This window comes from Urocitellus parryii, chromosome 5 (assembly GCF_045843805.1).
Source record: "Urocitellus parryii isolate mUroPar1 chromosome 5, mUroPar1.hap1, whole genome shotgun sequence".
Classification (NCBI taxonomy): Eukaryota; Metazoa; Chordata; class Mammalia; order Rodentia; family Sciuridae; genus Urocitellus; species Urocitellus parryii.
In genome coordinates, this window is record NC_135535.1 from 98067050 (window position 1) to 98093412 (window position 26363).

Sequence of the window (26363 nt, forward strand, 5' to 3'; positions counted from 1 at the left end):
ACTGAGATACCATGAATGTAGTATCTCTTATTAGAGAAAACTAAAGCAACAAACTCACGAGGGATAAGAATAGAAAAAGAGCATGGATTTTAGACATGTTTGTGTGTTTACTGCTGCACTGACTTTATCATAAAATAACTAAGTTAAATCAAAGTATTTGAAAATGTATATAATCTTAAGGCCAGCAGGTTGTTAATTGTGCTTGCTAATAATATAATTTTGAATATAGTATTTTACAATATTTTAGTAATTATAATTGTAAACATCAAAACTATCAATGAAGAAATATGTCAGGGTTTACAACTACAAACACTTTTTGATGATAGAGATAAACAAAAACAAACTACAGAACATAAGTGCTAAAAATATGGTGGTTTTAAGTTAATTTTGATGAAGCAGAAAATCAGTAGTAGATGTTGAAAAGAATGGTAAGAACCATCAGGGTTTTGAAAAGCATTTTTACTCCAGGAAACTGCTGTGTGCTGCTCTGATGTGTCTATGATGGTGAGATATATATATATATATATATATATAATATGTATATAGACATTTATATTGTGCAATTCCATTCATTGTTAGATACTGTATAAGAAATGTTCTAAAGATTGTCATTGGGGTTATCTTTCTTTAGGAAGGGTAAAGTTAAAACCACACTGACTATATTTAGGTTCTGATGGGATAATTTGGTTTAGAATGTACCCCTTTTAGGAAAAAAGCTTAAATTACTTTGCAATTATTAGAACATTCCAAGAATATTTAGTTTAGTACTACTAAACTTTTTTTTTTTAAGACAAAACACATTTAAATAACTACACACAGCCCCTGTGTAAATGTTTTGTTAGAATGAAGGCCCCACTTCTCATGTACTAACCTTGGAAAGTTGGAGCTATAAGGAGGAGGGCTATCTATTCCTTATAATAGAAGCACAGAAAATGACCTTTAAAAGATAAAGCCTATGAACTTTGATTGGGCAAAGGGGAGGGTGGAATGGGGAGAGGGCATGGGGGCAGGAAAGATGATGGAATGAGATGAACATCATTACCCTAGGTATGTGTATGACTGCACATATAGTTCGATGTTACATCGTGTACAACCAGGCAAATGAAAAGTTATGCTGCAATTATGTACAATGAATCAAAATGCATTCTGCTGTCATATATACCTAACTAAAATAAATAAATAAATAAGTTAATTAAAAAAGACAAAGCCTAGGGCATAGGCTGGTACAGTGGCTATTAATATATTGCATTCTAGTATAATGGTATTTTAAGATTAAGCTCTGTACCAACACTCATAATAAGAGCCTGTGTTGGAGGCCCAAACTAGAATCTAAGAACACTATTATTATAACTGGTGTCATGGGATCTGGAGAGAATTGTATCCAACACTAGAGCCACATATTTGGGGAAAAAAATGATCGTCATTGATTTCTTGCCAGTCACTTTCCCCTAACATGAACTTTTAATCATGAACTCCTCTCCCTCCTTTTCTTCCCAGTGTGGTCATACCATTGAGTTATAGAAGAACTGCCCAAACAGGCTTATATGTAAGCCCTGCCATTAGGTTAAAATTTAAGCTGAGAATATATTTTAGAGTAGTCAAGCCATGTTATTTTGAAATTTTCTGGAAGTATGCATGGATCAATATATATTTCAAAGCATGTAAGTCTTGAGTTAATTTTGGATGGTTTAGCTGGTTTGCTGCTGCTCTTAATTTAATATCCTTTGAACCAGGGACTTCTTTAATTGCAGACAAAGGGACATCTGCAAAACCTCCACTTCTACAGTCTATTCATTGGGAAACACTGGTTAGCACTGTGTAGAGTGACCTATACTCTAATCTGGATTGCTAAGAATAAATCTCCAATTAAAAAAAAAATTGGTCAGATGGTTGGTCTGAGCAATTTACAAAAATGTTAAAAATTTTGGGGTGGGTGACAGATTTATTTGTATAAGAAACCAAACATGACAGATGGACTATTTTTAGCTATTTGGTGTGTGTGGGGAGGGGTACCAATGTAGATGCGCTTTCAGAGGACAAAGGCTCAATACCAACTTTTTTGTTAGTGTCCCTATTGCCTACATGTAAATGAGATGGTTTTAGAAGTAATTCAGTTTCCCTCTCTTATAGATATAACCTGGTATATGAATTTTAAAGTTTCTCTTTTATTTTTTTTAACTTCATTTGTAGATGATTTCAGAGTCAAGACATTCTAGTTATTACATTATTGGTTGCAGCTGACTTATTTTCCTTATTTTGGTTCATGAAAAGGCATACCCAACTTCCCTCACTAATTTACAAAAGAACTCTATTCCTCTGTTATTTGCTGATGCATGTCATTACCTCACTGTGAATATTTGGTGTTGAAAGTCATAAAGATGGTCAAGATTTTCTCAAGTTCACTGCAGATTCCTAATCAGGATAGAAACCCTCAGATGTCCTGTCATTTAGCTTATCAGAATTGCTTAGTTTCTTATTTTCCCTTGTAACAGGCAATTGGGGATGTCCTTTGGCCCATCAATTCTCCCAAGGACATTGCTGATTTTGTATTTATGGAGCATGTAGGTGGGGGAGGTTTAATTCTGTCCTGAAAGAGATTGGTGAGCTGGCCTGATGGGAATCCTGCTGAGCAATAAGCTATCAAGTTGTCTCAATCTATTCAGACTGTTAAGCTATTATTAACAACCTATCAGGAACTGGGTGACTTATAAACAACAGAAATTTATTTCTTAAACGTCTGGAGGCTAAGAAGTGCATAGACAAATCAGCATCTGGTGAGGGTCCCCTTGTTTGTTCATAGATGGCTCTGTTTTCACTCTTAACTGTACATGAAAGTGAACATTCTCTGGGACTCCTGTTTAAAGGCACGAATCCCATTCATGAAGGCTCCCGTCTCCATGACATAATAGCCTCTTAAAAATCCCATTTCCTAATACTATCAACTTGAGGGCTAAAATCTCAGCGTTATGAATTTGGTAGGGTCAGAAGGACATAAACATTTAGATCACAGCACAAGTGTTCTTGTTAAAATTGCAAGAGAATCCCGCAAATTCATAGGAATCTAAGTAATGGACTGACGTGACTTTATCCAACCCAAGTTTTAGGAATTTTAATAGTTTTTCCAAGATCCCTTTCTTGGTCTGTGTGCTTAAAAATCTCCCAAATCTAGTCTTGAGGTTATTCTCCATGCTCAAAGTTTTTAGAAGTAGAATTTTCCTTCCCCTCACCTTTTGTTCCTATAATACTCAACTTTCATTTCTACCTTTTATGCCTCCATGTGTATGCCTTATTTCTTCTTGACTGCATCAAAGGCAGAAAAATCCTCCATTAAAATCAAACTGCAAGATTCTGTAATAGAAAATTTAGTTACAGCACATCAGGACAGCAAGGATCAAAATTCAAGATGCCTGATATCTACTGTGTATAAAAGAGGAAAATACTTCCCTTCAATTTTAGGGAAAAATGTTGTTTTCTTTTTGCTTTTGTCCCCTTTTTCCAATGATAAAGGGCAGCAGAAAGTATAAAATGCTTAAATTCACATATAAAATTGTTTAATATTTATATTCTAATACAAAAGGCTGTTACTATTACATTAGAAAAAGAAGAAATTCACTCTTCATCAGGTCATATTTCTGTTTGGCAATTTGGAAGAGAGGATTATTTGGAATCACCTAAACACTGAAAAAAAGAAAATGGAACCCCTTATGAAATATACTTCTAGGGACATCTAGAGACTTAATTCCCATGACCTTGGGAACTGAATCTAAATCCTGTTCCCTTATCTGAGAAACAGTGATAAAAATGTTTTCCTCATATGATATATGTGAGAATTATGGAGCTAATATATTTAAATAACTTCACAATTCCAATAAAATTAAAAATGTTGATGGTGATGATTTGCTCTTTAGGTCAAATAATCACACACTTTTACCTTGAATTAAAAAAATAAAAAAACTCTTCTACCCTTTCATTTATGTTACAGTGTTGACTAATTCTCTGTTAAAGCATATTAAAGTATGACAGTTACCATTCCTCAGTAATTTTAAAAATTGGTTATACTTCATGAACAAGTTTTTTTCTTTATGTGTAATAATCACACCACCTCTCTGCTTCTTCATGCTTGAGGGGATCTCTAGACAAACCAATATTCATGATGATCTGAAAAATTCAATTTATGGGTAATAAAGTGGAACACTTTGATATTAGAGGCAAACATAACTTTGTTTCCTTTACCGACTATTGACTGTACTGAATAACCAACTAAATTGGCATTCGTTTACCTATTCGGCAATATTTGTTCTTTGCTTTGCATCAGACAATAATGCTCTAGGCTTGATGATAGAGCAGGAAACAAATCCATGGCCTCCTGGATGTTCCTGTGTGCCAAGAGGAATAAAATTAATTGTGAATTAGAACAATAAGAGGTTTAGTCATGGCATAAATTTCATTTTCTCCCTGGGAAACTTCACCAAACTGCGTCATGTAAGAGGAAAAATACATATCCAGGTTTGAAAGCATTTATGAAGATGAAAGGGCAAATCACCAAGCTGACATTTAGATCCTACTATAAATTTGCTGATACTACAGGATATAAGATTGGATAGGATACAGAAGCTTCCTTCTCACAGCTTCTAATCTAGTGGGAGGAAGAGATAAATATTTTAACTGCTATGAAGGCCTTAGTTTCTTTAATGTAATAAATGGTATGATAATAAAAAGCTGATGGAAACATGTTCATACAGTTATCAAAATGAAGTACTCCACTGTGTCACAATTTTAGTGCTAATGGCAAACAGATTTTTAAAATGTTACAAACTAGGACATTAGTGCTTCTGGGATATGATACCTACTGTTCTAAGTGCTTCAGTATTACAATTTCATTGACTGAACTACCTTATAATATTTTAGAGTAAAATGTTTTGGCTTTTTACTCTTAGTCATCCAAGAAATCTGTGTTCTTGGAATATATAAAACAAAAACAAAACCAGATAATTAACTTATTATTAGGGAAATGTGGGAAGCCTGTAAAAACAGCATTGATATTAACAGATCTTAGATGGATTAGAAGTTGTAAGCCCCAATCTGTTCAGGGGAATTTGCGAAAAAATAATGGAAAAAGTATCACCTAAACTTGTCCTTAAAACAGGAAGAACATCTATGGGCAAAAAAGCAGATAGAAGAGGAAGATATACTTGATAAGTTTGGCTGCAGAAAAAGAATAGAGTAGGAAGAGCCCAAAGCCAGGTAAGGTGAGGCAGGGGCAGGACTCCTCTTATTTTAAGACTATTGTTTGACAGACACAACCAGAATATAGAACAGTGCTAGCGTTTAAATCTTTACTTAGGCAAACAGCCCCCTTGTGTGCAAATATCTCAGCTAGGATCATTCTAGAGCATTTTTTCCATCCTGCTATGATCTCTACCTTACTTGTTACCTTCTTTAGAACTTAAAACTTCTTTTGGAAAAGCATCTTTCTAACGTGGTATTATTATAAGAAATATTATAAGAAATATTGTTTATTATGGATATATGAAGAACTAGGGCAGGTTTACTTCTAGTTCTTAGACTAACTTTCAAGGTGGGGGTATTACCCTCATTTACAGATGAGGAAATAGGTTTAGGAAGATTAATGGATCTATCTCTCACTACAAAACTACAGAATATGAATATTTGAAGAAGTTTGCCTGATTGAGCAGCTCAGTCCCATTCTACTCTTGTGACTTTTAACCAGTGGTATATATTTAAATTGCCTAGGGAACTTTTAAAAAGGAAATGTATTTAAGTAAGTAAGTTTTATTTAAGTAAGTTTTCAATTAAACAAAAGCTTACACATAGTTAAAAGAAATCAAATAATACTATTAATAACTGGTAGTGAAAAAAAGCAAAACTTGGCCTTTTTTTGACCTACCCTTTATTTCGTTCTTCCAGAGACAACAGCTTGTAACCTGTTTCTTACTGCAGATATTTCTGAAAAACATGTTTGTATCGCTTTTTCTAGATATACATATATGGGTATACACACACACACACACACACTCACACACACAGACTGAATCCCAATCCTGGTGGATGCTAGGGAAGCACTCACCTCCACCCCCATATTAATCTTGATTTGACTTTTCACAATTATATCTCTCTCCTCTTCCACTTTCTCAAATGCTATATAATCATTTGCTAAACTAGTAGTCAATATCTATAAGTGAATTTACATGACTAATATTCAGTTGCAATATATTTTTTATAACTTTTCATTTTTCCTTGGATTTATTAGTTTTGTTTTCTGAATTTTGAAAAGGCTGCAGACTAATAATTCATCCCAGCCTCTTTGAAAAATTCCTAGTCTACATTCAAATACACCAGGTACCCTTATCAATTTTTCTTTTTGAGGAGTCCTACCTGAACTCTCCATCTTCAGGATTTCCTGTTGACTTCATGCTGATCTCGCCTCCCACCTTCCCACTTTTAATAGTTATATTTCTAGTTTAGAAACCATGGCTACCTTGTAAGTAACAAAATATCTTCTTTTCCCTTCACAACAGACTGTGTCTCTCAACTCTCCACTTTATTAGAACACGAAACCATTCCAATTACGTTTTCCTCCCTCCCACAACATTCCCATTTGTATTTTTACATCGAGACTGACGACTTTCACATTCTATTCTGTAACCATAATTAAATATTTCCTTAAAAGGGGAAAAACCACACACAGAATTTGCATTATGATGGTAAAATATTATTCAATGAATAGCCAAGTTTTATGCTGTTTGGATTTCCTTCTTGCAAAGATCGTGATCCCAATGCTGCTCACAGGGACATTAAAACAGAATGCATTTTCTCACGCTTCCACCATTTATTCAAAATCGTGCAGCATTTCACATTTAGTGTTTGGAGGATGTTTTTCCTGTACAGTTTTGCTTTGTCCTTCACGTAGGATGAAAAAACATATGCATTCCACTTCATATCCTTAATACCATCGCCTTTTCTTCAGCGTCTTGCTAACAATCCACACCGGTATTCCCTAAGTTTACTGATTTCTTAATTTTCACTCAGGCCATGAATTTGTTGCACAATTTTTTTTTTTCCAGAAAAATTCGGTCTTCCTTTTTAATGATATATTCTGTGCCTTTCTGTTATATCCTGGAATTCGATCGGAGTTTAAGAATACAAAGTTTCTGATTTTGGGGGGTTTTAGCCGAAGGTCTCAGTTCCCGGACTCCCCTAAGGCCTCTTTTTGGTCCCAGCAGGTGTCCCGCCACGGTCCAGGGAAGGCTAGGAGCGCAGAGCGCAGGCGCGGAGTGCGTCCGGGCCCCTCGCGAGAACTCCGAGCTCCTCGCTCGCAGGTTCACTAAGTCCCGGGGATGCCTGGGAGTCGGCCATCATGCTAGCCGCCCAAGGCCGGCAGCTTAGTCACTTTTCTAAATGTGTACCTGCAAGCGGATGTTGAGGATCACCGAGCCTGCGATGTAGAAATACGGGAAGTTCATCCGTAGCTGCCAGGCCAGCTCGAAGAAGGCGAGCAGGGTGCGAGAGAGCCCCTTGCAGAAGACCCCATAGGAGGTGGGGGCTGCTGTCGGGTTTGGGGCCTTGACAGCCAGGGACAACGGAGCCGCCACCGGAGTCATCGCTGGAGCCATGGACCCAATATCGCTGCCTGCCCAGCGCCTGGAACCGAGGTTCATCGTAGGCTCTGCCGGCCCCGGAGCAACGGCCAGGACCAAAGGGCCGGGATAGCAAAGTGGCCGCCGGGCTCACCCGCGCTTCCCGCAGCGGTCGCTAGCTCGGGTGCGGTGCTGGGCCGGCGGGCGCTCCGCCCCTTCCTGTCTGCCTCTCCTAGTGGTATTTACCATTTAGAGCATACCCAGTAAAAGATCGGCAACAGGATGTGTTATGTAACGAGTATGCACAGCCGCAGTCATTATTTCCACTTTAAAGTGAAGTTACATAATTTTCCCAAGAGCAAGCAGTTTGTAAGGGCCAAAGATGGCTCAAATTAGGGTTTGCTGTGATCTGAGATCTTACCCTTTCGATTTTATAATTAGGGCAAGATGGATCTCCTTACCTAAACTAGTACAGGCATATCTCTACAAATAAATACTTTTATAATAAATACTTTTTTATAATAAATACGTTTATAGTGTAAAGTCACAACCTTGGACTATGAGTTTTCCTATGTATTAAGACTATTTAGGTTGCAAGCAACAGAAATCAGTTATTTTAAGAAAAAAGGTAAAAATAGTAAGTAACATCTATGAATTTTTTTCCCAGAGCATATATATAACGTCATTTACACTAATTTCTTCATGAAGATGCATTGTGAAACCTGGAGTGGAGTCAAGGCTTGGAATATTACAAACATCTACTTCCATGTCTTTAATACCCTTAGAGTAACATCATAATGGATGTCCCATAGACAATGCTTTTCTTGTATCTAAATGATGTACAATTCATTACCTTCACTAATCATTTTCTAGTTTTGACTAGAAATCATTGCACTTTTCATCATACATAACCTCTGCAGGGATTATGCAAAGGTCTAATTTTTGATCATAACCTTCAGATTACAATGTAGTTTCAAAAGTCATTTCTCCGTTCAGCAAATCTATAGTAAGCTATTCAAAGCATAATTACTGTAAGCTGGAGTATTTCTGCTTCTATTGTCCTGCTAATAGTAACATGCCTTTGTGAAATTCGTACGATTTAATTGTGTGTCCACAGCCACAATTTCTTCTTTTGTTAGTTTGTACCAATACAACCCCAGCATTAAACAGCAAATAAAGGAACTGCTTATGACAGCCTCTAAAATACTGGTAGGTGGACACAATACCTTTATTTTTATGTGATGCAGAGGATTGAACCCAGGGCCTCATGTGTGCTAGGCAAGCACCCTACCACTCAGTCCCAGCCCCAGCCCCAGTGTAAAATGAATGACAACTCTGATAACTGAGAAAATATGTATAGTTTTAGTACAAAGGTGCAGTTCTCTTTGAAAATTGAAATACCATAGAGCCATTTAGCATTCAGGATTACAGAAGTCATTTTGTCCCTGGCTTTCTATTTCCAGCTCTGTAAAAATTATGTGTTATCATTCTTCTTTTTACTCACAGACCTCACAGCTCAGCTCTGGTTAACTATGAGAATACTGTTTTCCATCCTTACTGCATGGGAAATATAGCAGCAACCCACTGATTAAATGGCAAGGTTGAATGCCTAGTCCAATGGGAAGGGATAGGCAAAGAAGACCAATTTAAAGCTCCAAATCCTACCCCTTAATGCTCTGAAGCTGATGAAGGATTTCTATTAAGTATCCTCCTGACAGTATATATATATATATTTTTTTTTCTTTTTGGTACTGAGGATGGAACCTGAGGTGCTTAACCCACTGAGCCACATCCCTAGTCCTTTAACAAATTTTATTATTTATTTTTATTTTGAGACAGGTTTGCTATATAAGTTGTTTACCTAGAACTTGTAATTCTCCTGCCTCAGCCTCCTGAGTTACTGAGATTATAGTTGTGCACCACTATACCCATCTCAGGACCAATATTTTAGATGGTGTGTGTGTGTGTGTGTGTGTGTGTGTGTGTGTTTAAGTATTTATTTGTAGGTGGACACAATACCTTTATTTTTAAGTGATGCTGAGGATTGAACCCAGGGCCTCATGTATGCCAGGCAAGCACCCTTCCACTCAGTCCCAGCCCCAGCCCCAGCCCTAGATGGTTGTATTTTTTAATTCTGTTCCTTGAATTTTAAACTTGAAGACTAATCTTTGCTTCTTGCCAATAGATACATAATCAAGCTATCAACAATAATGCATGTCTTAAACCATTTAACTGAATGATACTTCACTTGGCCTTTTCTAGTTTTACTCCCTTATTTTTTAACTCTGCACCCCAGCTTTAATATTTTTTAATGGCTTATTTAGCTTGATGATCCTTTGGAAAAATTTTAATATAAGCTGCAGTGAGTCTGCATAGCATCATATTTACAGATTCTCATTTTTAAAAAGGATTTGCCATATAAGTGCTCTGTTTTATAAGGAATGCATTCAGAATGCAAGGATTGGATCCAAATGATCCAAGCCTAAAGGCAAGAGAAAAACTATTTGCATGCTAACAAATAAAGTTCAACAATTCAATCTTTGGACATGGACACTTTGAGGTTTAGTTGAGACTGTTACATTGGTTTAGTAAAATTCTCAGAGGAAAATCGTTATCAGGTTGGTAACAATGATTATGTTTCATAGCACACTGGTCAGTTTCTGGATCATGAGTAAAATTAAGCACAGATGTATCATACTGAAGTAGACTATCAGTTAAAACATCAGAGATTAAGATTTTCTCTTTGTATACTAGTTGTAAGGAAGGATATTTTGCTAATGATGGTATTAAGAGAAATCATGATGGGTATGTTTGGAAATGGCTTGATGATACCAGTTGACTGCATTGACTATTTCAGGCATAAAGATCTCTTTTTAGGCTTTTCATAAGTTTAGTCATCTCCAGAATTTGTCAGCTGTGTTTAATAGTATGTAAATTTGTATACTTGTGTTCACACCATACCATTAACTTTGCTCATAACAACCTTATAATGTTTTCTTTGGACACTGATCAATCATTCAACCTTCTGGTTGCTCTCTGCCTAATAATTGTTTTTGAGTTCAATATGGCTAATTTTCTCAACCATTTTCCTCTGGATGAAGTGTAGAATTAATCATATGATCATTATGATTTTAATGGAGTCTTTGGTTTACTACCATTCATATTGGGTATAAAAAAATAAAAAGTGTTTTATGGATACTGGTCATTGGTAACATGTGAAAAGAGAGACATATGAAATCATAAAAGTTATAGTTTCTCGTTTCCTTTTATTTTTAAATATTTATTGCAAACCTGATTTACTTTATTGTAAAAAATCCAGCTGAGTGTGATGCCTTTGGAGATAGTAGCTATCTTCTACCTTTCTGTTCACTTCATTGATTCTGATTCTAGGGAAGAGCATGTTGAGATATGCCTCATTGATAATGCTATGGAAAATTAAACTCTACCATAAATATCATAGCTCCACAAAAACCCTGTAAATACCTGCCCCATTTTTTTGTTCTAGGAAAAGAGAAACAAAGTAGAAGTCCTTATAAGAACAGCCACTCTTTTTTTTGCAATTGCTTTATTTATATTAATATTTATTTTTTTGAAATGGTCCTTTTCTGTTGTCCAGGCAATCCATGAACCCTGGGTTCAAGTGATCCTTGTGCCTTAGTCTCCCAAGTAGCTGGGACTATAGGTATTCACCCAGACTTCTGGTTTGTTATGTCTTTAATATGTTGTATAGTTTTGAATCATTGTAATTCTCACTAGAATATGCTCATAACTAAACATATAGTCATTTACAGGAAGACTTTCCTCTCTCTTCTCCCCCTGCCTCATCTCTCTTTTCAATATCAGAATTGGAACATACTTAGTAATTCTCAAGTTATTAAGATGTATTCTGTTTTAGTTACAACAGCTGGAGATGCTTTCCATAAAATCACTTATCTCTGAATTTTTTACTGAAAAAAATTTGAAAAGTAGCAAGTTTGCAAAATTTCATGTTGAAGAATATGATATATATATATATATAATATATGTATTAATACATGTTTTTTTTGAGAATCCTACTTTGTTCTGGGGAATAGAAAACCATGAGAAAATGTTTTTTCTACCATTACAAGGAAAATAAACTGGCTACAAAGTCATAATTTATTTTGTGGTTATTAGAGTTGAGGTTGCAAGTAAGCAGATAAATTGAATTCTGAAAGATGACTAGCCCTTCCAAGTAAACTATGTGAACTATTTTTATCTTCAAAAAGAAGAGATTCTTGCCATAAACATAGGCTGAAGTTTTAACAGTTCTTACGGTGGTTGAGTGTAGGCTAGTGGGACAGTTTTGAATCCTTGGGAACTTCAGATATTTGTAAATACCAGCTCTTTTCTCTGGGCTTCTATCAGGTTTCCTAAACATTGGGAATAGGGCAGGATAACCAAGAAAGCCCCTTTGTAGTACATAATAAAGATGTTCATGTCCTAATTCCTGGGACCTGTTAATATGTTGATTTATATGGCATAGGAACATTGCAGATGTGATCAAGGGTATGCACCTTGGGATGGGAGATGTCCTGGGTTATGTAGGTGGATCCAATCTAATCACATGAGACCTTAAATGTAGACTGTCTTAGTTAAGTGTGTGTGTGTGTGTGTGTGTGTGTGTGTGTGCGAGAGAGAGAGAGAGAGAGAGAGAGAGGGGGGGGGGGGGAGAGAGAGAGAGAGAGGGGGGGGGAGAGAGAGAGAGAGAGAGAGAGAGAGAGAGAGAGAGAGAGAGAAGATTTCTGATTTTGAGGATGGACAAAGGGAGCCAAAAGCTACAGGCTGGAAGTGATTTCTAGGAGCTGGGAATGGAAAGGAAATGGATTCTCTCCTTGAGTTTCTAGAAATCAATAAAACCCTGTCAACCACTTGATTTTAAACCCTTTTTTTTCAGACTGTGAAATCCTCTGTGAAAACTTTGTCAGACTTCTGATTATAGTACTGTAAGATAATTAGTTTGTGGTATTTGTTATTAAACTTCTGGAAAATCTTTCTAGCAGCAACAGAAATCTAGAACACAGGGAAGCAAGGTCTACTTAATCTGTACTTTGAATCCTGCATGAGTAAAAGGTGGTCATTGGCTACTACCTGGGGATAAGCAAGAAAACTGCTCATGTCCTGAAATCCTGAATTATTAAGCAAAATTTGCCTGTGCTGGTGAAGGACAGAGAATCTGTTGCAATTTGGACCCTACTGTAATATCATGCAGAAACTGTTTGGCACCACAGTAGGAATAGGAAATTTCTACTCCTGGATCTGCACTGATACATGTTAGAGGTCTGCTGCCATAGAGGAAGGACAGGAAACTCTGGTCCCACATTGAAACTAGATAGAAGCTGTCACTGAGGTGCAAAGCCTACCTATCCCAGACTCTGCATGGATACTAGGCAAAAGCCATTTGCTGCTGGAAGAGAGAAGTTAACCTCATGATACCAAGCTAGCCCCACCAGTGACAAGATATTGGTTGGTTGACACTGAAGAAGGATCAGGAAGCCTGCCTGACTTGGATTCTTATACTGACATTAGGTGAAATCCATTTGTTGCTACTGGAAGAGGGAAAAGGAAACCCCTTATAACCAGAATCCTGCAATGATTATAAACTTTTTTTTTTTTTTTTTTTTTTAGTGTGTGTGTGCGCGTGTGTGGAAGTGGTAAGAACACTATGCCCACACACATCCCATGTAAAAGTACAGAGTCTACCTGTTATGGTTTAGATATGAGGTGTCCCCCAAAAGCTCATGTGAGAAAATGTAAGGTTTAACAGCAAAATAATTGGGGTATGAGAGCCCTAACTCAATCAGTGAATCCCATGAGAGGAATTAACTGAGTTGTAACTGAAGGCAAGGAGAGTGTGGCAGGAGGAGGTAGGTCACTGGAGGTGTGACTTTGGAAAATATATTTTGTATTTGGTGATTGGAGTCTCTCTTTCCTGGGTGCCATGTTCCCAGCTGCTTTCATCCACAACACACTTCCACCATGATATTCTGCCTCACCTTGCACCCCACCCCAAGGAATGGAGCCTACTATGTATGGACTGAGACCTCTGAAACTGTGAGCCCCCAAATAAAGTTTTTCTCCTCTAAATTTGTCCTTGTTGGGTCTTTTGGTCACAGCAGCAAAAAAGCTAAACACTACCGTAGAGGCAGTTGCTGGAGGAGAACAGAGAATTCCCATTGCCCCACCACTAACTTTGCTCTGAGTAACAAGCAATATCATATCACTGGGAAGGGAGTAAACGTATGGAAAGTGATCTTTCTTTATGTTGGATGTGTGTTCTCCTGAAGCTGAGCACAAATGCTGAGAACTCGGCTGTTACTTAAGTTTTCCCACTAAATACAGATGGTGGCATTCAATCATTGGAGTGATTAAAATCTAAAGTCAGATAAACAATGGATTGGATTGCTTCAGTTTCACATACCTGATGATTTCACAGAGTAAGAGGCGTGTCTACTTCTTCTTGATAATATTTACCTTAGAATTTACGTATGTGTGCCCACCAAACTAGTAACCATAGTTAAGAGGAAACAATGGCCTAGAGTTTGGAATTATCATAAAAAGAGACTTAAAAAATAATCATGATACATTAAAAATGTAGTAGAAACGTGAATAAGTTGTGCACAAGTGGGAGTTTTTAGCAGAGAGATGGGAATTACATAAAGCATTCTGATGAAAACACTACAAATGGAAAACAGTGTTGGAGATGAAAGATTTCTTTGCCATTTATCAACAGACTGGACACAGTAAAGAGAAAGAATCAGTGATTAATGAAGTAGGTTAATAAAAGTTATGCAAACATAAAAGGAAAAATGAAGAGATGAGAGAAAATTGGAAACAATGGTTGGTGAGGATGTGGGGTAACTGGAATTTTTATGTATTACTGGAGGAGATACAAAATGGTACAGTGTCTTTGGGTAAAAGTTACATATTTATATACAAATATATATTTTAATGAAGTTAAATATATTAAGCTAGCTGGAAAGCTTAAAAACTTGAGGATGGTATAAAATATCTAAAAGATATCTGACATACCCAGTGTGTTTAAATGTTTAGGTTTTGTATTTGCTTCTTCAGACCTTGTAAAGACTCTTTGATACCCTTTAATAAATATCTTTTATGTGGAATAGATTCTTCTAAAAATTTAATGAGTTCATACTGATATTTCCTATTCAAATTTTGTATGCTTATTTCTCTTCTCTCATTCTAAAAATCTTGGTATCTAATAACAACATTTGCAAAATTTGTGTCCTTCTGTATTTATAATACTTTGAAGCTAATAATATGTAGGTACTTCTAGCAACATATCTATTATACAATTTTAGAGTTTTTTTTATTTTAGGATATATCTTTGTGGATATTAAAAGTCAAAATACCATGTTTTAAGATAATTTGAAACAATTTCTCCTTTTAGTTAAAGTATACATCAAACAGCATGCATCAAAATACATAAATATTTGTTTTTTTGTTATTTTTAGAGATTAATATGCCTTTTATTTTGTAATTTTATGATTGTTTAGTAAATTTTTATAGTATTAGACTTAAAACTTCAAAATTGAGTATATTTAGAGAAGCCTAATTTTTTTTTCTTTCCTTTCCTCTCTGTTTTCTTTCCTAAAGCTAACTATTAAAAAAAGTTTTAGTTTCGGGCTGGGGTTGTGGCTCAGAGGTAGAGTGCTTGCCTACCATGCATGAGGCACTGGGTTCAATCCTCAGCACCACATAAAAATAAAATAAAGATATTGTTATAACTAAGAAAAAAATATTAAAATTAGTTTCTGGTAAGGACTTCTACCCTTTCTTAGATTATGTATAGCATACTATATATTGTTCTGTATCTTGTTTTTTTTTTAATTAATAATACAGCTGGGCATGTGATGCATGCCTGTGATCCCGTTGACTCAGGAGGCTGAGGCAGAAGGATTGCAAGTTCCAGACCAGCTTCAGCAACTTAGCCAGGCCCTAAGCAACTTAATGAGAGCCTGTGTGAAAATTTAAAAAATGAAATGAAATAAAAAGGGCTGGAGATGTGGCTCAGTGGTTAAAGGCCTCTGGGTTCAATCCCTGGTACTAAACCAAGTCAAACCAAAGAACAACAGCAAAAAATTTAAAAATATTATTAGAAATGACTCTATAACACTCCATAGTAATCTTCTTAAGTCCTTTTTACAGCTGAATGGCATTCCATTCATCCTTTCTCTCTTCAGGTATTCATTGATTCAGGTTATAGAAACTTAACACATTTCAATGCAATTTTCATAGTTGCCCAGAGGTCATTTGCCTGTGTGTGTGTTTTTGGGGTGAGGCAGTACTATTGGGGTATATAGAGTTTTTCACATCTCATATTCTCTTGAGTAGAACTCAGTCACTCAGTCACACTTAACTGCACTTTAGACTGGAAGATATACTCTTGTGTGCTCAGGAAGAAGAGGAGAATAAGAATTTTGGTGAGTTCCATAGAATCTGCCACAGTTTTCATGCCTAATCTTAAATCATCATGTATACTTTTCATCCTACACATGAAGGACACTTATCCTCCTTCCCTGGGAATACAAATTGAAATTCTATATTCAATTGTATTGGCTTTAAGTCCAGAGTTTCTGAATGATGGGTAATCCTCATCATCACTTCTGATGTGATTCCTCATGGTCTGGAAATGAATAAAAACAAAAATCACAAGATGAATACTGGCATCTATTCCCAACTCCAAGATTAAAATTGATAATTAGGGACATGGGTAATTGAAAGAACAAACTCCTTTCACTTAGAAGAAAATAGTAGAAACATAACAGTGAATTGTCCGCAGCAATGACATCTCCTGAATGGCTATGGAACCACTTGCACTGGCTTTACAATGAAATTCCTGATTAGTCCCTCTATCTGGGCACCCTTATCCATCCATCTCTATGGTTTCTGGCTCATGAACATCATAGAAGTCATCAGAAATATTAAGTATGTAAGCCAGAGGGTGGAAAGGTAGAGTGAAAAAGAACAAGTACATCTAAATGGCTGTACCTTCTATTCTCTTCACGGGTATTTACATTTAAATAATGGACTTACACTCCTTTTCTAGTTACCGAAAAAGAACAAGACATCAGCAATAGCAAAAGTTCTAAACAATGATTCTGCTCCTCTGCCCATTTTTCTTTTCCTTTGATTCTGGGGGCACTTAACTGATCCACATTTTCACCACTTTTTATATTTTAATTTTGAAACAGGGTCTCACTAAATTGTTTAAGGCCTCACTAAATTGCTGAGGCTGGGATCCTCTTGCCTCAGCCTTAAGATCCACTGGGATTAGTGGCATGTGCCACTGTGCCCTGCTGCCAATTTGCTCTTAAAATGCTTATCTCCTTTCTTAATTTGCCTTATGTTTCACATCAAGTTCTAGTTTGGACATTTTTTATTTCATTGACTTCAGTGGTCTGTGACTTTATAGAAAGATTAACACCCTTTCCCCAGGTATTTGCAACTTTCTCTGGTTTTACTTAAATGAGAAAATCTACAGCTAAGCCCTCATCATAAATTATGTGGGCAAGTTTTCAAACTTTCTTTTGTGAGTAGAGATTCAGGAAAGCTGGCAATTGGATCCAAAGGATCCAAGCTTTAGGGATAAAATTGCAAATCAGTGCAAATTACTCTCTCATATTTGCATACTAACAAAATGGAATTTAACATTTAAATCAAAATTACAAATAGACTGTTACTACTTAGGACTAGCAGAACTGTTTGATAGGAACAAAAACTTTATGTTAAACAGAATTCATGCCCACAAAAAATTCTTAAAGATTTCTCAATTAAAACTGTTCAATGATGCATCAGATATATGCCACACTAAAAAAGATATGGCAAAGTGAAGCAGACTATAATTATGTTCTTAGGAACTAAAATTTTTCTCTCTTCAGATATTTCATTTAGTTGAATTGGAGAATATGTGACTCATGGCAGAATTAGGAAAATTATTGACAGGATTTTTTCTAATTATTATTATTATTTTTTAAATATTTATTTTTTAGCTTTAGGTGGACACAATATTTTATTTTATTTTTATGTGGTGCTGAGGACCGAACCCAGTGCCTCACACATGCCAGGCGAGCGGGCTACTACTTGAGCCACATCCCCAGCCTCAAAGTCACGCCCAACGTTAATTATTTTATTATGTATCCACAAATTACATTATTGGCTTAAGGATGATGTTATCATCTCCAGAATTAAGTGCATTGAAAAAGATTTAAATTTTTTAAACTCATAAAATCTTTTATTGGGGTTGGAGCTGTAGCTCAGTGGTAGAGGGGCTGCCTCCCATGTGTGAGGCACTAGATTTGATCCTCAGTGTCACATAAAAATAAATAAAGATATTGTGTCCATCTACAACTAAAAAAATATTTAAAAAATGTTTTATAATATTCATATCACTAGAAAAAACATCACTATTTTGGACAGACTAGTCATTCAACTCTCCTGTTTGCCATTTTTTGGTGGGAGGGGAGAATATCTATATTATTATATTCATTGTAATGATAGGGGACAGACAGATTATAGTGGAAGGAACATGAGGTTAAGGGAATAATTCTATAAAACGGGCTCACTGTGCTAACCCCCACATACTTTCTTTGCCAAGAAGCCATTTACAGGCAACCTGAGTGGCTTCTGTGGATAGGATATGTCACATTCCTTAGCAAACTACGTGTTATCTGCAGGATAAACATAGGCCTGAAATAATATTGATAAGAGGAACCCAAATGATCATGAAGGGGGAGACTTTTGTGACTCTTTTTACAGACCAGATCCCAAAACTCATGGAGACACGGATAATTCCTCCTAACCATAAAATCTGTGAGAATTTATGGTTAAGAATTTGATTAGAACTGGTCAGCATGGACCAAAGTGACTTAGAGTTGTCATGATAGTGGGGAATGAAAAGTTTGACGTCATCCTGGAGGTTTCCTCAGTGAGGGGAGGAAGGCTGTTCCTCTTGGTAAAGGTGTTTGTGCAAAATTTAGGGTTTTAGGGTCATCAAATCCTTTGGAATTTGCCCATATGCACCCATCCTAATTTCCAGGGTTCCATTCCTCCTTTTATTTTAATTTTTTTGGGCCATACTGGGGATTGAACCCAGGGGTGCTCCACCACTGAGCTATATACCCAGTCTTTTTATTTTTTTATTTTGAGACATAGTTTTGCTACATTGCCCAGAGTGGCATCAAACATCAAACCCAGCCTGCCTTCTTTTGCCTCAAAACCCTGTAATGAGTTCTCCTGAGGTGGTTGCCTTACAGAGGAATGTTGTCCTCTGGAAATATCCTTACCTCAATTTTCAGCCTACTATCACACAAATGATAAGGTGCAAGAACCTCAAATTATAAGGTAAAAGTTGTGATTCAGGACAAGGGAAAATACATACCAAAAGATCCTCCTGCCTTAACCTCCTGAGTTACTGGATTACAGGTATACACCACTGTGCCCAGCTGGGTTCATTCCTTTTAAATAAATCCCCTGACTTTAACACAAAGTTTGTGAAGTTTTCAATTTAATTTTCTATATGATTCATCTATTGCAGGATTTGATTTGAGTTTGCTTTTCAGAAAATTCAGTCTTTCTGCTTCTGGAGATAAGGATTTCATTTGAATCCAAGAATGCTTCACCATTGATCGACATCCCAGCCCTTTTCATTTTTAATTTTGAGACAGGGTCTTTGGGCCTTACTAAATTGCAAAGACTGGCCTTAGACCTGAGATCCTTCTGCCTCCGCTTCCTAAGTTGCTGGTATTAGAGGTATGCACCACCATGCCTGGTGAGTTACACAATTTCATGGCAGTTTTCCCTGCATTTGCATGTTACCCTCATGAGTTGCTTTCTTTGCATGCATTATGGCTCAGGGCCCCAAAGGCAGATTGAGGCCCAGTGAATGAGTCGGATTTTTGAAGTAGTTTTGGAAGTGACCCAGTGTCAGTTCCATGATTATAATCACAAGAAGTAAAATCAAGAATTGATAAATGGGATGCATTCAAATGAAAAATCTTCTTCTCAGCAAAAGAAACAATCAATAATATGTAGAGAGAGCCTACAAATTTGGAGAAAATCTTTACCACATGTACTTCAGATAAATCACTAATCTCCAGGATAAATAAAGAGCTCAAAAAACTTAACACCATAAAAACAAATAACCCAATCAATAAACGGACTAAGGAGCTGAACAGACACTTCACAGAAGAAATACTATCGATCAACAAATATATGAAAAAATGTTCAACATCTCTAGCAATTAGAGAAATGAAAATCAAAACTAAGATTTCATCTCACTCCAGTCAGAATGGCAATTATCAAGAATACAAGCCACAATAAATGTTGGTAAGAATATGGGAGGAAAGGTACACTCATACATTACTGATGGGAATGCAAATTGGTGCAACCATTATGGAAAATGGTATGGAAATTCCTCAGAAAACTAGGAATGAAACCACCATGTGACCCAGCTATCCCATTCCTCAGTTTATACCCAAAGGACTTAAAATCAGCATATTATAATGACACAGCCACATCAATGTTTCAGCATATTATAGTGACACAGCCACATGTTTATAGCAGCTCAACTTATAATAACCAAACTATGGAACCAACCTAGGTGCCCTTCAACGGATGAATGGATAAAGAAAATGTAATACATATATATGATGGAATATTACTCAGCTTTAAAGAAGAATGAAATTATGGCATTTGCTGGTAAATGGATGGAACTGGAATATCATGTTAAGCAAAATAAGTCAATCCCAAAAAAACAAAGGCTGAATGTTTTCTCTGATATGCAGATGCTAATTCACAATGGTAGAGGGGTATGCTAGGGAAGAATAGAGTTACTTTAGATTAGGTTGAGAGGAATGAAGGGAGAGGAAGGGATATGAGGATAGGAAGGATAGCAGAATAAAATAGACATTATTACCTATATACACATTTGACTGCATAACTGATGATTCTACAATATGTACAAACAGAAAAATGAGAAATTATATTCCATTATGTATGATATATATCAAAGTGCATAAATATATTCTACTGTCATGTACAACTAATTAGAACAAATAAAAAAGATTTTAAAAAGAAAACATTACAACAAATTTAGTTTAAGGATATTAATTTGTTCTTATTTACAATTCTAGAATCTGGAAATACCTTATTCTGTAAAATAGAGTATCATGAAGAACACTATTCTATTCTGGCTCTGTAGACAGAAAAGGGGCTGAAGAAAGCAAAAACAGAACAGAAAGGTGGTTTCATCCATGTTTTCTGAGGAATTTCCATACCATTTTCCATAATGGTTGTACCAATTTGCATTCCCATTAGTAATGTTGGTAGTTCTTTGTAAATATTAAAGCAGAGAGGACTTTCTTATCATGGCTGCCAAGACTGCCTATTTGGAAAAAAAAAAAAAAAGAAGACAGGCCTAGGATCACTAGATGTGATTCCTTTAATGTACTGAGCTTAAATTCTATGTGCACTTGCTTTCTGAGTGCACAGTAATGTTCAGATTTCTTTTAATAATAATTACACATAGGTATTATGTATAAACTACCAGATTTTAAGCTGTATGAACTTTCCTGAGTTTATAAGAAAAACTGGAGTGCTTTTTATAGGAAAAATTTTGATTCTTTCTACATAAATCTGATATTAAAAATATATTGGGGCTGGGAATTTGGCTCAAGTGGTAGTGCGCTCGCCTGGTGTGCGTGCGGCCCGGGTTCGATCCTCAGCACCACATACAAACAATGATGTTGTGTCTGCTGAGAACTAAAAACAAAAATTAAATATTAAAAGTTCTCTCTCTCTCTCTCTCTTTCTAAAAAAATATAGAGAGGTGATAATTCTAGTTATGACCAAGCTTTATCCAACAATTTGAATACTCACTATATGTTCTAAATATTAAATTTTAAAATTTTACTAACAAAAAACCCTGAAGTTTCTGAACACAAATCATGAGGAGGTTAAACAAGGAAAAAATTGCAAAACGATGAAACAGAATATGTCTTTATTTGCCTGCTAGCAAATGAGAATGTAGCTTTCACCCTAATGTCAGCTATGAAATATACCAGGGTATGGGAGGGACATAAAGTATATGAGTCAGAATTAATTTGAACAATTATAGGAGTGCACTGTTTTCCATAAAAAGGACTGAATTCTTCCATGAGCACTGTGGTGATTTTCGTTGACACTGGTCTCAGAATTTAAAAGAAATCTGAACATTACTGTGCACTCAGAAAGCAAGTGCACATAGAATTTAAGCTCAGTACATTAAAGGAATCACATCTAGTGATCCTAGGCCTGTCTTCTTTTTGCTTTTTTCCCTTCTGGTTTCAACATGGTTAATGTACTAGCAAACATTGCTTCCATTCTCATAATAGTAGAACTTGTCATTGGAAATTTTGCCAATGTCTTCATAGCCCTGGTGAACTGCATTGACTTGATCAACAGACAAAGGATCTCCTCAGCTGATGGAATTCTCTCCGCTCTGGCTGTCTCCAGAATTGGTTTGTTATGGGTAATATCAATAAATTGGTATTTTACTGTGCTCAATCCAGATATATACAGAAAACAAACAGAAATTATTATATGTATTGCCTGGGAAGTAACCAACCATTTTAGCACCTGGCTTGCTACCAGCCTCAGCATATTTTATTTGCTCAAGATAGCCAATTTCTCCAACTTTATTTTTCTTTACCTAAAGAAGAAAGAGAGGCGTGTCATTCTTGTGATAATGTTGGGGACTTTCATGCTTTTGTTTTCTCATCTTATGATAGCAGGCATTTTGGAGACAATGCAGATGAGCGAAAATATAGGGAATGTGACTCAGAATACTAAACTGAAGGACATCACAACCTTTTTAAATATGACTGCATTAACTCTACTGAACTCCATGCCCTTTTTCATATCCCTCATCTGTGTTCTGCTGTTAATCTACTCCCTGTGTAAACATCTCAGGAGGATGCGGCTCCACGGCAAAGGATCCCAAGACCCGAGCACCAAGGTCCTCCTGAAGGCCCTACAAACGGTGATCTCCTTTCTCTTGTTACTTGCTGTGTACTTTGTGTCCTTCACTATATCAGGTTGGAATTCTAAGAATCCTGTCACTCTACTGTGCCAGGCTGCTGGCCTGCTCTATCCTTCAAGCCATTCATTTGTCCTGATTTGGGGAAACAGGAAGCTGAAAGAGGCCTTTCTGTCAGTTTTGTGGCAGGCAAGATGGTGTCTGAAAGAACGGAAACCACCAAGTCCACAGATCAATAACAATGACACCATGTGACTTCTGGCAGGTTTCAAACTGATGGAATCTGCAACATTTTATGCTTCTTACCACTTTTTTCATAGTGTATATATATTTGAGAAATTTCTGAAGATATGCCTAGAAAGCCTTTTACTTATGCTTATTAAATAAAAAGATATGAGCTTGTCTGTTTGTTTGTGTGTATGTATGAAAAACATGAGGATGCTTGTCAATAACATACCCTTAATATTTTATTTTGCAAATAAATTAATTATGCAAAATATGACAGGATACAAAATATATGTCAGAATTATGAAACCATGTGTATTTGACATGCACATTCTATTTTATCCTCCATTTGAAGAATTTATGATTTGTATTTATGCCCTATGTAGAACTGTCAGATTATTTCAGGAAATTTTTGTTTTCCATGGTTCCTTGTACAGCATATATGTATCAAAGTGTATTAGATTTCAGTGTTTGAACCTCCAACTGTTTTGGATGGCAAAACATTGAATTCTAAATCACTTATCAAAGATGTATGTTTTGAGGTAAGTTTATTTTTTCCAAGATTCTTATTTCATGTTTAATAGAATAAACAATTATTATAAAACATTCACACAATAATATTCAAGACTAACAAACATCTGTTGAGTAGATTTAGCATGAATACCATAATTGTACAAAAAAATATATTTAATACAAAAAAGTGAGAAGCTTAGAAAAAGAAACTTTCTATAAAGGGATGGAGAAGGTAGGATTATGATCATGACTTGACTTCAATGCTATTAACATTTCAGTACACAGTTAGGAAACTCATTTCTTGCTTTTCCTGCAATAACAAAGACTTTTTATTGACATTGAGGTCTGATTTTAAATATTTCAGCTTTTCTTAAACCATATCTGGACCTCTTAAATGCCAACTATTTCTTTCATTTTTCATTCTTAAAAATTTCTTTGAGCTTAACAGATGAGGACTCTACCTTTCCTTATCTTAAAAATATGCTTACTACAAAAATAACACATAAATCATTACCCATAATTCAATGAACATATCTGAAACCATTAAAATGGCATCTTTGAAATTCATGCGATAATTATAGAGAATTTCTTGAAATTCTGGTTTAGTATAATTTTGTGTAAAATGTGGAAATGAGAGAAAGTGGGTTGACAACCATAAATGGTAAGTTCTATTATAAGAAGGAAATGTATAACTTTATGATAGCTGAATTCTACTGATTGTATTCTTGGTGTTGTGAAATCTTAACGTTATCATCTAAAACAAGTTAGATCATTTTCACAACTAATTTATTTATGTGTTTATCATTCATCTTCCCAGTACATTGTAAGCATCACTGAAGCAGAGATTGCTTTGTCTTATTTACTGTTTATTCCCAGCACCTAGAAGCCAGCACAAGGAATATTATAAAAAATGATGTTTTACTGAATAAAATGGTTGAAAGAATGTATGAAATATATATGGATAGGTAAACCATTAGAAATAAAACTCATCACAAAATCTTCAGTTTGCATGGATTTCTAGGTTCTTGTTTTATGTTGAGGTTACATGTTTAATCAAATAAAATCATTTCTCAGAGCAAAACACTAACTATTCCACAATTCCAATGAGAATATTTCTAGACTGTAGACTTGATGCAATTATATTAGGAATGTGATGTGAAGAAAAGTTGGAACTCCAAAATTAGATAACATGACAATAGATGACACAGTAGTTTCAAAAAAGCATATAGAAATTCTGGTAAATTTGCATATATTTTTTCTACTGTGAGTGACATTATTATTGTGATATGTTGTAGTTGCCTAATTTCTACACAAAAATGGCTTTTGATTTAAAAATTTAGCTACTATTTTTTTTTCTTTTTGTGGGATGGGGATCAAATCCATGGCCTCTCCCGTGAGAGGTAAGCACCCTACCACTGAGCTCCAATCCCAGCCCAACCCCAACCACTGCCTTTCTAGAATGTTATTTTGATATATTTTTAATAGTAATCTCTCTATATAAACTTTTTTTTGTACCTAGGATTGAACCCAGGTACTGTACCTTTGAGCTACATCTCCAGCCCCACTTAATTTTTTTTTTTTAAATTTTGAGACAGGTTCTCACTTAATTGCTGAAGGTCCCAGTAACCTGCTGAGGCCAGTCTTGAACTTGCAATCCTCCTGCCCCAGTCTTCCAAGTTACTGGGATTACAGGTGTGTGCCACAGTGTGCCTGGATCTCCAAATAAACGTTTTATCATTGTTCTGTAAACTCAAAGAAAAGTGAACAAATAAAAATTATAAAATTCAATGGATATCTTAAGCTTGGGGCTTCTAAAACCAGATTCAACGTTAGGGATTAAATTAATAATATGTGGAAAGTCAGATCCAGGGTGGAATTCCAGAGGACCTGGAATCTAAGAGGAGAGAAGAGGGGGAAATGGTGGGAAATGACGTGTTATTCTGCTGGCTGCCATTTCACAATGAGCTGAGAGAATCATTGTGCTGGGCACAAGAGGGCACTTGATGTCCAGGACTTCCCTAGGAAGGTCCACAGGTGGACCTGACCTGCCTCAGTCCTTTAAAGAGAGAGAAGAGTACAAATTGGTCTTCTCAGTTCTCTTCTTTCTACAGTTATCCATTGTTCAGGGTTTACCTAGGGCAGAACCAATCTCTGTTTTTTAAGTCTTAAACCATACAGCTCCTTGGTGGCCATTTACAAAGTTAGATCTCATGCTCACAGGATGGAGTTGCTATAGTACAAAATAAAAAGATAACCTGGATCACACAGATGTTGACCAAGAGAACAGGAATTGTCAAAATACCTGAAGATATGCACAGATTTGTGTTCAATACAGTTCACCCCTTGGGCACTGAGGTGTGCTCATGCCCTCCAACAGTGACTTTGGCTTTGTAAACATATTAATTATTAGCTGTTGAAGGCTCTGTGCTTAGAGAGACCTTATGCTTGTTTTAATTGTCTGTTTTTACCATTTTATTTCTTAGACAAAATACTCTTCTGATGAAGAAGAGGTGGCTTCATGCTAATTCAGTGGGGGGTTTTTCACCCTTATGAGTTTTGTCAGAGACATGCACAGCATCCTTGCCCACTTACAAATGCCTCTATCAGCCTTGATCTGCTGAATCATCTGTCAGAGCAATGGGCAGAACATGTTGGATATCAGCCTGCCTGAGTTGTTGAACACTCTTCTGCTCTGGGGTCGCTTAAAACCAGCAGCCTTTGAAGAAACCCCATAAATGAGTTAGTGCCACATCCCTAAATGTGGTGATGTTGTCTTCAGAGCACAAAAAGGCCAAACAAACACTGTGGCACTTTTAGTGACAAGAAATAGAAGGTAGCTTGAGAAGACAGTAGAAAAGATGTTTGCCTATGTAGATCAGACCACTGGACCCTTAGAACATTACTTGTGGTGGAGGTCCCTAAATCCTCTCAGGTTTTTCTCCCTCCTACAGAATTTTCCTTTTCTGTAATGT

At 36.1% G+C, this 26363-nt stretch overlaps 2 protein-coding genes across 2 annotated transcripts; one reads left to right on the top strand and one right to left on the bottom strand.

The window, feature by feature from the left end:
• Positions 1-6538: 6538 nt before the first annotated feature.
• On the bottom strand, positions 6539-8031 carry Smim10l1 (small integral membrane protein 10 like 1). Its single transcript, XM_026412109.2, has one exon. The coding sequence runs from the start codon at positions 7677-7679 to the stop codon at positions 7416-7418; it is 264 nt and encodes an 87-aa protein (XP_026267894.2). The 5' UTR covers positions 7680-8031; the 3' UTR covers positions 6539-7415.
• Positions 8032-21966: 13935 nt separating this feature from the next.
• Positions 21967-22908, top strand: LOC113199232 (taste receptor type 2 member 43-like). The gene has a single exon (XM_026412103.2). The coding sequence runs from the start codon at positions 21967-21969 to the stop codon at positions 22906-22908; it is 942 nt and encodes a 313-aa protein (XP_026267888.2).
• The last annotated feature ends 3455 nt before the right edge of the window (positions 22909-26363 follow it).

Excerpts from the sequence above, each read along its gene's own strand:
- Smim10l1 (XM_026412109.2), bottom strand. The coding sequence starts at position 7,679 with ATGAACCTCGGTTCCAGGCGCTGGGCAGGCAGCGATATTGGGTCCATG.
- LOC113199232 (XM_026412103.2), top strand. The coding sequence starts at position 21,967 with ATGGTTAATGTACTAGCAAACATTGCTTCCATTCTCATAATAGTAGAA.